The sequence below is a fragment of the Muntiacus reevesi genome, chromosome 14, assembly GCF_963930625.1.
Source record: "Muntiacus reevesi chromosome 14, mMunRee1.1, whole genome shotgun sequence".
In the NCBI taxonomy this organism is placed as follows: Eukaryota; Metazoa; Chordata; class Mammalia; order Artiodactyla; family Cervidae; genus Muntiacus; species Muntiacus reevesi.
Window position 1 is genome coordinate 27,646,874 of NC_089262.1, and position 12,575 is coordinate 27,659,448.

Below are 12,575 nucleotides of genomic sequence, written 5' to 3' on the forward strand. Positions count from 1 at the left end.
CCAAGCAGATATTAATACTTCTCGGGCACACAGGATGTTCATTTGAAGAAACTTAAAGTATCTTTCTCTCATACCTCGGTCCTTTCCCACAGCCAATTCTTTCTCCCTTGAAGTAGACAGCCACAGTATAGGTCCTAGCATGGGATGGCCCCACTGTCTGCAGAGTCCTGAAAGGAAAAGGAAAGAGCAGTAATTATGTAAAGTGCTACTTAATAGTTACCGCTCACACATAACTCCACGAAAAACCATGTGACTTACTGCTGAGAGACAGGAAGGCAAAAATAACAAGAAAATTAAGAGAGTACAGCTTTGATTTGCTAATATGACAAATACAGACAGTTTTGAAGTAGGAAATTTTTCAAATTCTATAGTGAAATTTTGTGTGTTGTGTGTGTTCAGTTCTGTTCAGTTCAATCGCTCAGTCCTATCCGACTCTTTGCGACCCCATGAACCGCAGCACGCCAGGCCTCCCTGTCCATCACCAACTCCCGGAGTTTACTCAAATCCATGTCCATCGGGTTGGTGATGCCATCCAACCATCTCGTCCTCTGTCGTCCCCTTCTCCTCCTGCCTTCAATCCCTCTCAGCATCAAGGTCTTTTCCAATGAGTCAACTCTTCACATTAGGTGGCCAAGTACTGGAGTTTCAGCTTCAGCGTCAGTCCTTCTAATGAACACCCAAGACTGATCTCCTTTAGGATGGACTGGCTGGATCTCCATGCTGTCCAAGAGACTCCCAAGAGTCTTCTCCAACACCACAGTTCAAAAGCATCAATTTTTCGGCGCTCAGCTTTCTTCACAGTCCAACTCTCACATCCATACATGACCACTGGAAAAACCATAGCCCTGACCAGACAGACCTTTGATGACAAAGTAATGTCTCTGCTTTTTAAAATGCTATCTAGGTTGGTCATAACTTTCCTTCCAAGGAGTAAGTGTCTTTTAATTTCATGGCTGCAGTCACCATCTGCAGTGATTTTGGAGCCCCCAAAATTAAAGTCTGACACTATTTCTACTGTCTCCCCATCTATTTTCCCTGAAGTGATGGGACCAGATGCCATGATCTTAGTTTTCTGAATGTTAAGCTTTAAGCCAACCTTTTCACTCTCCTCTTTCACTTTCATCAGGAGGCTTTTTAGTTCATCTTCACTTTCTGCCATAAGGGTGGTGTCATCTGCATGTCTGAGGTTATTGATATTTCTCCTGGCAATTTTGATTCCAGCTTGTGCTTCTTCCAGCCCAGCGTTTCTCATGACGTACTCTGCGTATAAGTTAAATAAGCAGGGTGACAATACACAGCCTTGACGTACTCCTTTCCCTATTGAGAACCAGTCTGTTGTTCCATGTCCAGTTCTAACTGTTGCTTCCTGACCTACATAGAGGTTTCTCAAGAGGCAGGTCAGGTGGTCTGGTATTCCCATCTCTTTCAGAATTTTCCACAGTTTATTGTGATCCACACAGTTGTGAGAGGGTAACAGGCAGGAAGGCCAGGGGTCTCCAAACGGAGAAAAGAGGCTGCAAGTGCCAGACATTTTTCTCTCTCTTAAGCAGCAGGAGGAAACAAACCAGCGATATTTTTTCTTCTCTATACAAATTTAAAAGGAGGTTTCTCTTAAAATGCTGTGTTGCCATGACACCTGGTTTCACCTGAAGCTAACTATTCTCAAACTTTGAGTTAACCAATACATTTCTTTTTCTTAAGGAAATGTTGTCTTAAGCTATAACTCTATCTTCAAGTTGGTTCTGCCAAATGGCCCAACCTACTTACTCAGGTATTGTTCCCCTAATCTATGTAAATGAAACTATTTGTTGGTAATCTGCCCTTCTACAAGATTCAAGTCAATTGTTTTATGGCCAGGGATGAATTATCTGGTGCCATTCTAAGTTTTATGACATTCCTTTCTTTTCATTAACAGATTGTGAGTGCCTATATGACAATAATGTATCCCGCCTGAGGACCGTCTTTGGATTAAACCCTCTGGCTAATTCTGTTATCTTAAAATGTAAATTATTGGAGTAGGTCTGGTCTTTACAAAGATGTATCCTGCCTGAGGACAATCTTTGGATTAAACCTTCTGGCCAACTCTGTTATCTTAAAATGTAAATTATGGGAGTGGGTCTGGTGAGGTCTTTACAACCTCCAGAAATTTTTTGGATTCATTGGAAAGTATATAACTCCATTGCTAATACTAGCAAAGAGGGTACTCTTTTGCCCCCTTCTGATGCCTATGTTAGAAGCTTTCTCTATCTTCTTTATACTTTAATAAAACTTTATTACACAAAAGCTCTGCGCGATCCAGCCTCATCTCTGGCCCCAGACTGAATTCGTCTCCTCCGGAGGCCAAGAATCCTGCATCTTATCGTTCAGCAACAACCTTTCAGTCGAAGGTTTTGGTGTAGTCAATAAAGCAGAAATAGATGTTTTTCTGGAACTCTCTTGTTTTTTCAATGATCCAGCGGATGTTGGCAATTTGATCTCTGGTTCCTCTGCCTTTTCTAAAACCAGCTTGAACATCTGGAAGTTCACGGTTCACGTATTGCTGAAGCCTGGCTTGGAGAATTTTGAGCATTATTTTACTAGCGTGTGAGATGAGTGCAATTGTGCAGTAGTTTGAGCATTCTTTGAGATTGCCTTTCTTAGGGATTTGTGTGTGTGTGTGTGTGTGTGTGTGTGTGTGTGTGTGTGTGTATCTCCTCAAACCATTATAAGCAGTATCTGAAGGCAAACAGTAAGTATAAAATATTTTTAAACAATTTCAAAGTGTTATTCCAAATATTATAAAATTAAAGTTAGCCATTTCAGTCTGTTCATTGTACTTCAGTGCTAATCAAAGCTAAAAATCACAAATATTTGGGTAATACACTGCAAGCCCCGTCTGAATAGCATCACATCCTTTATGAATTCTTTCTAATGAAAAATCAGAGATCATTTCAAAGGTATGTTATAATCAGAGTACATAACACAACTGCCAAAAAACAAAACACCGGGTTCTCTGGATATTAATGACAGGGTGCAGATTTCAAGTGTGGTAAAACTGATAACTTCATGGAAAAGGGAAATTAAAAGTAGCCGGGAAAGATAATGGGATGAAAACAGTAATCTTGAAAAAAAACTACGTAAAACAACCCCATCATCTTGATAAAAAAGAACAAGCTCATTGCACGCTTTCATGGCGGGTTTTATGAGAAGGGGGCAGTCATTTCCTTTGTCTGTACTCACTGGGATGAAAGTACACGGATGGCTTCTTAAAGGTAGCGCTTATTATAGTAATCATGCCTGTGCTATGAGAAGTTTATCACCCTCATTTTATTTATTGAACTTTAATTATCACTTTGATGAGGAGATACTTTGAGCCTTTCACGTAATACAGTCTGAATGTTCATTATGCTTATTAGACACATATTAAAGTGCTATTTCTAAACATTTGGGTTTTTTCCCCAATAAATAAAGGAAACATTGTTCAGTGGTGACAGCTTCTTGGGACAATTTATAGCAGCCTGCTGTGGGGTGACTCAACCTTTTCTTGGCCTCAGTTTTTCTTTTAGTGAAAAAGCCTATAACGTGTTGTGACTATTAAATAAAAACATAAAAAAGGATTTAAAATTCCCGGCTGCCACTCTGGTGTTTTCCCTTGAGTACTGTGAAGTCTGAGAAAGTCCACAGGAGGAGGTGGGGGGAGGGTGAGGCTTTTATTTCATATGAAACACACAAATGTGTATACTTGTCCGCATGTGTGAACAGAGACGGGGGTAACCCAGTACTAAAGCTGGATGTTTACACATCCTCAAGAACACATATCCAGACCATACCTTGGGAGGCAACCCACTTATTTTGATAATCCCTCCCTTTTATAATTCCTCTTTGAAACCAGCTTCTGAAACCACCTTCTGAGTGTCTCAAGCTAATTACTCAACTTCAGAGTCAAACCTCCCGTTTTCATCAAAACCGGTGTTATGTGTGTAGCAACCTGCGTTTCCTTTGAATGACTTTTGGCTACTCCTCAAAGCATAAAGATGTGTCACTAAAGATATTCAAATGTACACAGCAGCTTTTGGTACACATCCTAGAAAGAAAAGTTCCAAATATTTGAATAACACAGCCGCGGTGAAGAACTGCCTGGCTTCCTACAGTGACTGCCTGTCAGGCGGTCGGGACAGATGCCAGCAGGGCTTCAGAAGGACAGACACCCAAGTACAGTTACTAATAAACAAGCACAGGCCGCCCAGTCTAGGTGTGCAGGCAGCAGGGGTTATAAGAAATAAGAAGACAAACGTAAGAATGTATATAAAAACATTTTAACCCAAATTTCTCTTATCTTGATCTCCTCATCTTTCTCCCAGGGAGCAGTTCACCATATTTTAGAGATGGAGAAAGCACAGATAATCAGATGTGACCCACTTACTTAGAGCAAAGAGACTGAGCGGCCCAGAGAGTTTCGGTGCTGGGCCCAGGCGGAGTCAAGAAGTCTCCCCCCAGGGCTCTCATCACCACTGCCGCAGAGCAGTTAGCTCTTCCTCCTGGCACACGGAGGGTTACTCTAGGCTTCCCGCGACCGACAGCCTGCGGGCAGCACATACTCACTTGTACAGCGGAATGTCTGGTTCTTTTCCTTCCGTCCTCAGAGTCAGGCAGCACTGCTGAAGCTGGGACTTGGGGTCGTTCCAATCCTGATTCAAAATGAATTCCTGCAGCAAGTCCCCCAAACAGTACTTAGTAAAGGATTCTAGAATCACCAAGCATAGAGCAAACAACTAATTTAAATTTTATATGAGCTTACTTTTAATCGTGGAAAGAAACAAACATTCATGAAAGTATGAACGTATTCCAAGTCTTTATCAATGTACAATGCTGCAATAAATGCTGAAAAAGAGAAAGGGTAACATAAGCCCAACACACTGCCATTTACTAGAAAGAGTATGAGACCGAGCCTTTTAAGAAACATTTTAGTAAGGTTTTCAACTCCAAGCCCTCTTTATTTTTTAGCATTACCATTTCATCTTGCTTCAAACAAGAACTACTCTTTATCACTAATATTAGAAACAGCAATAGAGATGTGTGATTAAGATGCAAAAACCACAAAGACCAAATTACGTTTGTCTGAGGGCTAAATAAACAATTAGTTAAAATGATACACAAAATGCTGCTGTATATAGCAGGAAAAGAATGACATCAGGGAATGCAACCATGTTAACATCAAATAAATCAAAATAAAACTTGAAGATCAGATACAAGGTCAGAACAAGCACATCCAAAGGCGTGCTATTCTTAACACCAATCTTGAGATCACCCATTGACAGGGTCTGTGTCACATTTCATGAACAGAAACGGGACCATCTATGGATTTAATCTGCCAAAACAGAGGAAAAATAAATACGGGCTTAATGACAATATAACCAAATTTGCATTAATAAATGGTGACCTCAAAGAAAACTTCATTTTATAAAGGTTATCTTAACCATGTACAAAAACGGTGAGTTTTTTAAAGGAGTTAAAAATAGTTTCTGTTGAGCAAAAACAAAGGCCACTGAGACTGATCACTCAACTTAATTTTTTTGTACTCTTAATGTTAAGTTACTTTTCTTTAATTGAAAAAGAGATTCTTTTAAGTTCCTTAGACTGATGTTACACCTTGTAAATCAGCTGATTTGCATGGGAGACTTTAATATTTGTGTATAATTGCAGTTGTCAAAAATACCATAATATTAAACTTAATAAAAAGGTTCCAAGGCCCAGTGAATGGCCCACTTACTTTAAAGTAGTATCAGAAACAATAAAATTGTGCTTATAATCCTTTAATTAGCTTAACAGGATTACTTATAATGCTACTAGACCATATCAGAAACTGTAAAAGATGACAATGTTGTCCATAGAGCTTTGAGTTCATTCACAACAAAAGATAATAATTCTAGTATTCAGTGAATAAATTACCTTCTTTCCTCTGTGCCCGTATCTAAAGGTTGCTGGTGGCAAAAAAACAGCTATGATTCACTATTACTGGTCTTCACATTCTGCTACTGTTTCACACAAAGAGATTTGATGGCTAAGCTTTAGGATGGAGGGGTGTGGGGGCAGGGGCACCAGTGAACACAGATTGAACATAAATTCATTATTCACATGCTTTAATTCCAAATTATTCTCTTTCAAACAAGCTTTGGAGAGAAGCATAAATAAAAATTAAAATAGAAAAGAGGTTTCTTTAGGCAGAATATCATAATAATGAGAAGTGGCAAACTTTAAATCTGCAGGTTAAGAGAAAAGCTTTCTCTGTAGGACTCACATTCTAAAAGGTCAGCCAAGGTCTTGGTTCTCAGGGCGACAGGTCTTTTGGTCTTGTCGTTGGTGATGGCGTACTCCTGCATGCCCAGTTCCTCCGCCACCTTGGCCTGAGTTCTGTTATTCACCAAAGAGCTTCGCAACAGCTGGCCAAACAGAATTGAGATACATTTAGAAACCATTTCACTTCTGGTCTCCTATGTTGGGTCCAATCAGCCTAGACCATCTCACTGACAGGGACATCTAGGCAAGCAATGGCTTATGTTTTCAACCACCACCCTCAGGCGGCAGTGACAAACTCGACATGCTTCCAGCTTCTTAATAACTTCCTCTGCTCCTGAATTTTACCTAACTGACCTTTAAATAGTTCATTTAGTTGTTTAGTAGCAGTGAGCAGTCTTGAGGGAGAGGCTGTACTATAGTAAAGGTCAAAGATTCCATTAAGTTAAATGTTACTAAACGAAGGAACATTAGAACTAGTAAAAATCAACTTATTGAAGTATAATTTACATCCAACAAAATGCACCCATTTTAAGTACAATTAAATGAGTTCTGACAAGCTTCTACTTTTCCATCACCCAAACAAGTGCCCTGGCCCCTTGGTGATCAATCAATTCAATCCATCTACCACCAGGCAAACTTGACCTGCTTTCTGTCATTGCACACTAGTTTCAAAGGAGCAGTCTTTAAAAATCAAAAATAAACCTCATGTCGTACAGCACTGAGGCTAATTTTGATAATACAGGATTTGTAGAAGTGATGCTTTGGTATTAATTAAAAGATTTAAATTATTAATTTACATTATTACTTTTGTTCTTTTAAAGATTTATACTATATATCCTGACTCACAGTTTTTCAAGCTGAGATCCTTTATTTTTAATCAAATTAATATATAATTTTCATATTTCAACTTCAGGAATGCCAAACAAAAATTTCTACTAGGAATTTCAGTCAGCTAGGAATTCTCTATGGACTATCTAAGCAGTAGCATTAAACAGTCCGTGAAAACTGTACAACCAGTCCATAGTAGAGGTGCCCATAAAACAAGCATGCCGTAGGAATTTAACAGTCACTGATCACTCACTAGGGGAAGGTGGGGAGGGAGGCCGGGGAAAGTGGATAGACACAGAGATGAGAACTCATCAAACAAAGGCTGAAAGCTATCATCCCCGATCTGTAAGATCTGGGGAAATAATGGACCTAAAACTTGAAGTTTTTCCTTAGAAAGATAAAACAAACCCTTGGTCTAGTATAATTCCTGCTGAGGAATCCCTGATGCAGGGCCAAGGTGCGGGAAGCAGCTGCAAGTGATGCTGGTGTTATACCCCCTGCCGTTCCATAAGGCACTTTGCTTATTAGATGCAAGTTTTATGCTCTGTGGCTCCACAGTGTCAACTGAGCTTATGAAAATCAAGATTTATTCTCAATGCCTGAGATTGCATCCTTGACAACAGATAAATAAGAAACAATATGTTCTTAATTTGTCTGACAATGATTCATGAAGCAGAAACACAACTTGATCTTCATAAGCCATGCTTGCTGCTGAGTTACAGACTATTACTATTCTTTGCCTGTCTCTGCTCCTTTCCTCCGATCTCCCCCTAACTCTACCTTTTCTTCAATGCAGTGTTTCATTAAAATTAACATCCATAGAGAAGTTCAAAATTAAAAAGGCCGAGCAATATAACATTCAAAGAAGACAGGATCAGGGAATTCGCCGGTGGTCAGTAGTTAAGACTCAGCGCGTTCACTGTGGTGGCCCCGAGTTTGATCCCAGGTCAGGGAACCAAGAAACCACAAGTTGCATGGCACAGCCAAAAACAAAAACACAACCACTATATAGGGTTGTGTGCCCACTAGTCTAAAACCTGAGCTGGAAAGGAGACATCTTTTTTAGTTTGGATTTATAGGCGGGGAGGTTCACACAATAGAGGCTGTTGGGGAATAGGAGGGTTATTTTGAGAATATAGCTATGCTCAGCAAGCTGGGTTCTCAGTACATGCTTTTGGTGAGAGGAGAAAGCTCCAATATGGGCTGTTTGTATGCAGATTTCATGCCTTAGAATCAACAAGCCTGATGTACACACATATGAGCAAACCATAGCACATCAGTGGTTACTGGGCCCAGGGGCTGCCTTCCAGCATCAGGGCTCCTCATTCAGCACTGCGCAATGATGCTGTCCAATGGGGGAGGAGGACAGCAATGAGGATGGAAACAGAAGTGCTACCACTTAGAAACACTACCAGTTTTATTTAAGATATGCCCTGATGGGTCTTAAAGCACCAACCGGTGGCCAGCAAAAAGTGAGATCTTTCAGTTCTTGCCAAAACGTAAAGCCGGAACCAAAAGTCAGGGGTAGGGAGAAGGAAGATATAAATCATCCACACTTTCAGAGTCAGTTTATATTTAGAAGAAGAGATGAAAAGAGGTAAGGTCTTGCTCTTTACTCAAACACGAAAGTCTGAAGAAAGGCAGTTCTTTAAATGACAACCTCCATCCCTGGCCTTTGCTGAACTGTACTTTAGAATAAATCACGCTGTTTGCCAATGAGTGAGATCAGGAGGGGCTCGCAAGGCAAAAGGCTACCGAAATATGGTTGTTCGGAGCAACAGCTGTGGAGGCTGATGCTAGGCTAGGCCCCGCACTGCCAGCTGAAGATCCTGAGATGACCAGCATCCCGTGGCTGCCCTCCGAGAGCTGCTCGTCTCCGAGGGAAGCTGCACGCAAGGTGGCCAGGACGACAGCACAGGCCACAGCGCGCGCACGCACTCCTCGCCAACCAGGTCCTCCAAAGGAGGGGACCCGACCCTGGAGCAACATTTCAGAGGCTTGTTGATCTGGCTGTTTTATCAGAATCATTAGGTACTTCTGACATGCTGGTACTCAGGCCTCTTTGCAAGAACCAAGGAATTAGAATTTCAGGACATGTACATTTTAAAAAATTTCAAGTAGGTGGACTCTGATGAATATTATAGTCAGAACTGAAAAGAATGAATCTGCCAGTGGCAGAAGAATGGGTGTTATGGTCTGAATGTTTGAGGTGCCCCAAAATTCAAATGCTGAAATCCTAAAGATGATGGTATCAGGAGATGATTAAGTCATGAGGGTGGACCCCTCATGAATGGGATCTGTGCCCTTATAAAAGAAGCCCCATACTGATCTCTAGCCCCTTCCACCCTGTGAGGAGGGTACAGTGAGGAGTCTGTGAGCCAGGAGAGAGCCCTCACTGACCACGCTGGCACTCTGACCTCAGACTCTAGATCTCCAGAACTGTGAGCGACAAATTTCCACTGTTCATAAGCCATCCTGTCTGTGGTACTTTGCTATAGCAGTCGGAACAGATTAAGACAGTATGAAAGGGTTTTGCAGGAAGAGGAAACAGCTCTGTCAAGAGCAAGGAGCCATGGCATAGAAAGATGATTACTGGGTGGAACTGGAGGAGAAATCTCAGCCTGGAGGGGAGAAGCTGATGCAGGTGAGTGAGGCTGGCTAGCCTCTGGGCAGAGAGAGCTGGCTGACCTCTGGGCAGAGAGAGTCTTGTAGGTGATGTAAAGAAGTCTGTCTTTCCTGTAAGGGAAGAGGAATCCCAAAAGGTGTCAAATGGGAGCAGTGGCAAGGTAGTCTTCTGATTTTAGAAAGACTATTTTGGTTGATGGGTTTGGATGGGGTAAGACACAAGGTTTGCAGATGCTGATGCTATAAACTACTATTTTACAAAGAAGAAAAATTTTTAGTAGGTATCTAGAAAACAAACATTAAGCACCCAAGTAAGCATGAGATACTTATTAGAATGTTTTGCAAAAAGTGCCTTGAGTTAGATGGACTGGGTTGGCCAAAAATTTTGTTCAGGTTTTTCTGTAAGATGTTACAGAAAAACCTGTAACAAACCTATAACATCTTACAGAGAAACAAAAACGAACTTTTTGGCCAACCCAATACTTGTAAAAAAGCAAACGATTTGGCGCCAAGCTGCCTAGGTGCAAACTATGGCTCTACCACTTCCTGGCTAAGTGATCCTGTATAAGTTACTAAATCTCTCTGAGGCTCAGCTTCCACATTCATTAAATGGAGAAAACAGTACTTAGCTCACAGGGATGTAGGAGAATTAAAGTGAATGTGTGTACAGTCTAAGCACAATGACTGACACAAAACAAACACACTGAAACATTAGCCGCTGCTGTTTGGCATCGCCATTATCAGCCAAGACATGCCCGACTCTGGTTATGGGGAAAAGGTTATAGATAGTTCCAGGAACTCCTTTGGATTTGTTTTCAATGCAAATATTCTGGATACCTGTTCACTGTCTTCAAAGCTCTCCATTTTACTAAGTCTAACCTGCCCATAACAACTTTTTTTTAAAAATACCACCTTACTCCCACTCACCAAAAAAAAAAAAAAAAAAAAAAACCAGATAAAATCTAATTTTCAATCACTGGAAAAAGCAAGGAAAGGTATGATAAGGGCTCACTATAAAGCTGGGAGGAGGACTGCTGAGTTCCTGAAGCAACGGCAAGGATCGACAAGTTGCAAATTGTGATTGTGAGGATCCAGGATGTTTCCTATTATCTCAACACAGCAGTCTTTCCAAATTTAAATTTTACCAAGAAAAAGGTTTACTGGTTTAAAATAAGCAAAGAAACACTCTGGCACTCTTCCTTCAAACTTCTACTCACTCTTGATTCTAAAGAGAAAAACCTCAGCTGTGGGACATGAGCTACCGAAGAGGGCCCCCTAGTGTAAACAGGAGAGTCTGACTAATTATCCCGAGGACTTTAATGTAAGAGCATGGGGTGAAAGACAAACGTATCACTGAAAACGACAGTGACGTGCCTCACGGGTCTCTCATACCAAGAGTGGTGGCCAGATGGCCTCCATTTCCCGTGAGAACTGAAGAACAGGTAGGCCAGCGGTGGAAGCCGGGGTGCGGGTGAGCGCCACACAGCCAGTTTACGACAGTGATGGAGAAGCTCTCAAACGGGAGCTGTGGAATCTGCCCTCAGAGATGCGTCAGCTCAGACACCTGTTCATCTGATTCACGCCTTGTGCTGTCTGAAGGCAGCAGGGAAGCATTAGATCAAGGCTTCCCAAAGTTCATCTATAACCCTCACTTCCTCATTGTCCCAATCATTCCTCTGGTTTTTTTTTTTTTTCCTTCTTCTTCTTTTTCTTTCTTTAATCTTTTGGCCACACCACAAGGCACGGGGGAGAATCTTAGTTCCCCGACCAGGGATTGAACCTGTGCTGCCCTGCACTGGAAGCACGGAGTCCTAACCACTGGGCCACCAGGGAGGTCCCCTCCAAACCATTCCTCTAAAAACAAATTTCAAGATACAAATTAACTTAAATCTGCAAAGCAGAAAACGACTCACAGACTTCAGAGAATGAACTTATGAGTGCTGGGGAGCAGGATGGGAGAAGGAATAGTTAGGGAGTCTGGGATGGACACTGCTGTATTTAAAACGGGGAACCGATGGACCTACTGTAAAGCACGGGGAACTCTGCTCAATGTTATGTGGCAGCCTGGATGGGAGGGGAGTCTGGGGGGAGGATGGATACACGTGTATGTATGCCTGAGTTCCCTCAGTGTTCACGTGAGATTATCACAACACTGTTAATTGGCTGTACCTCAATACAAAATAAAAAGTTTAAAAAAAACTTAAAAATAAATACATAAAAACAAAAATTTCTGCAAGTTCACCTTGCCTGTGGACACCAGTACTGGGCACAGTGCACGCTGCAGGCGTGAGACTGACAAGCATCTTCCGCTCTGCAGTTTGCAGTAAAGGCTAAGACAGAAGAGCGAAATAGACACAGAAACTCACATGCAAATGTTAAAAAGTTGAAAGCGTGACAGGACAGGCATTCTTGTCTGAGTAAGTGCTCTTTGAGACCTCCCCACTATTTACCCCCTCACTATGTACCCTGACTCTACTGAGTAGGTTCTACCCTCAAAAGCCCAAAGTTCAATGAAACAGAACCTCAGTCTATGAAACAGAACCTCCTTCCTCTACGTCCCTATTTGAACTCCGTCATCCCCAGACAACTGCGTAAGCCTGACATTCCTTCCCAAACAGGCCCACTTGAATACCTAACTTACAGAACACTCTGCTTTCCCCCATCAGCATTCAAAACTTGAAAACTGCAATTTCATTTGCTCGACTGTCCTTAGTCTCTACGAAACAAGTGTGCAAAGGAACAGCTCCAGGCTAACTAACGCCTCCCTGCAGTTGGGTGCTCTTTAATCACAATAACGATTTTTAGCCATCCTTTCCCTGCCTCCCACCCAGCCAAACGCAACTGCA

At 41.7% G+C, this 12,575-nt stretch overlaps 1 protein-coding gene across 4 annotated transcripts in view; it reads right to left on the reverse strand.

Annotated features, from left to right (window-relative positions):
- DROSHA (drosha ribonuclease III) overlaps positions 1 to 12,575 on the reverse strand; it is a 120,561-nt gene that overhangs the window by 5,198 nt on the left and 102,788 nt on the right. For all 4 annotated transcript variants that reach the window (XM_065905457.1, XM_065905456.1, XM_065905453.1 and 1 more), the window contains 4 exons: positions 6,278 to 6,419; positions 4,778 to 4,860; positions 4,582 to 4,685; positions 75 to 167 (listed from right to left, as the gene is read on the reverse strand). In XM_065905457.1, the coding sequence (XP_065761529.1) occupies positions 75 to 167; positions 4,582 to 4,685; positions 4,778 to 4,860; positions 6,278 to 6,419 (422 nt within the window). The remainder of the gene's footprint in view (positions 1 to 74; positions 168 to 4,581; positions 4,686 to 4,777; positions 4,861 to 6,277; positions 6,420 to 12,575) is intronic.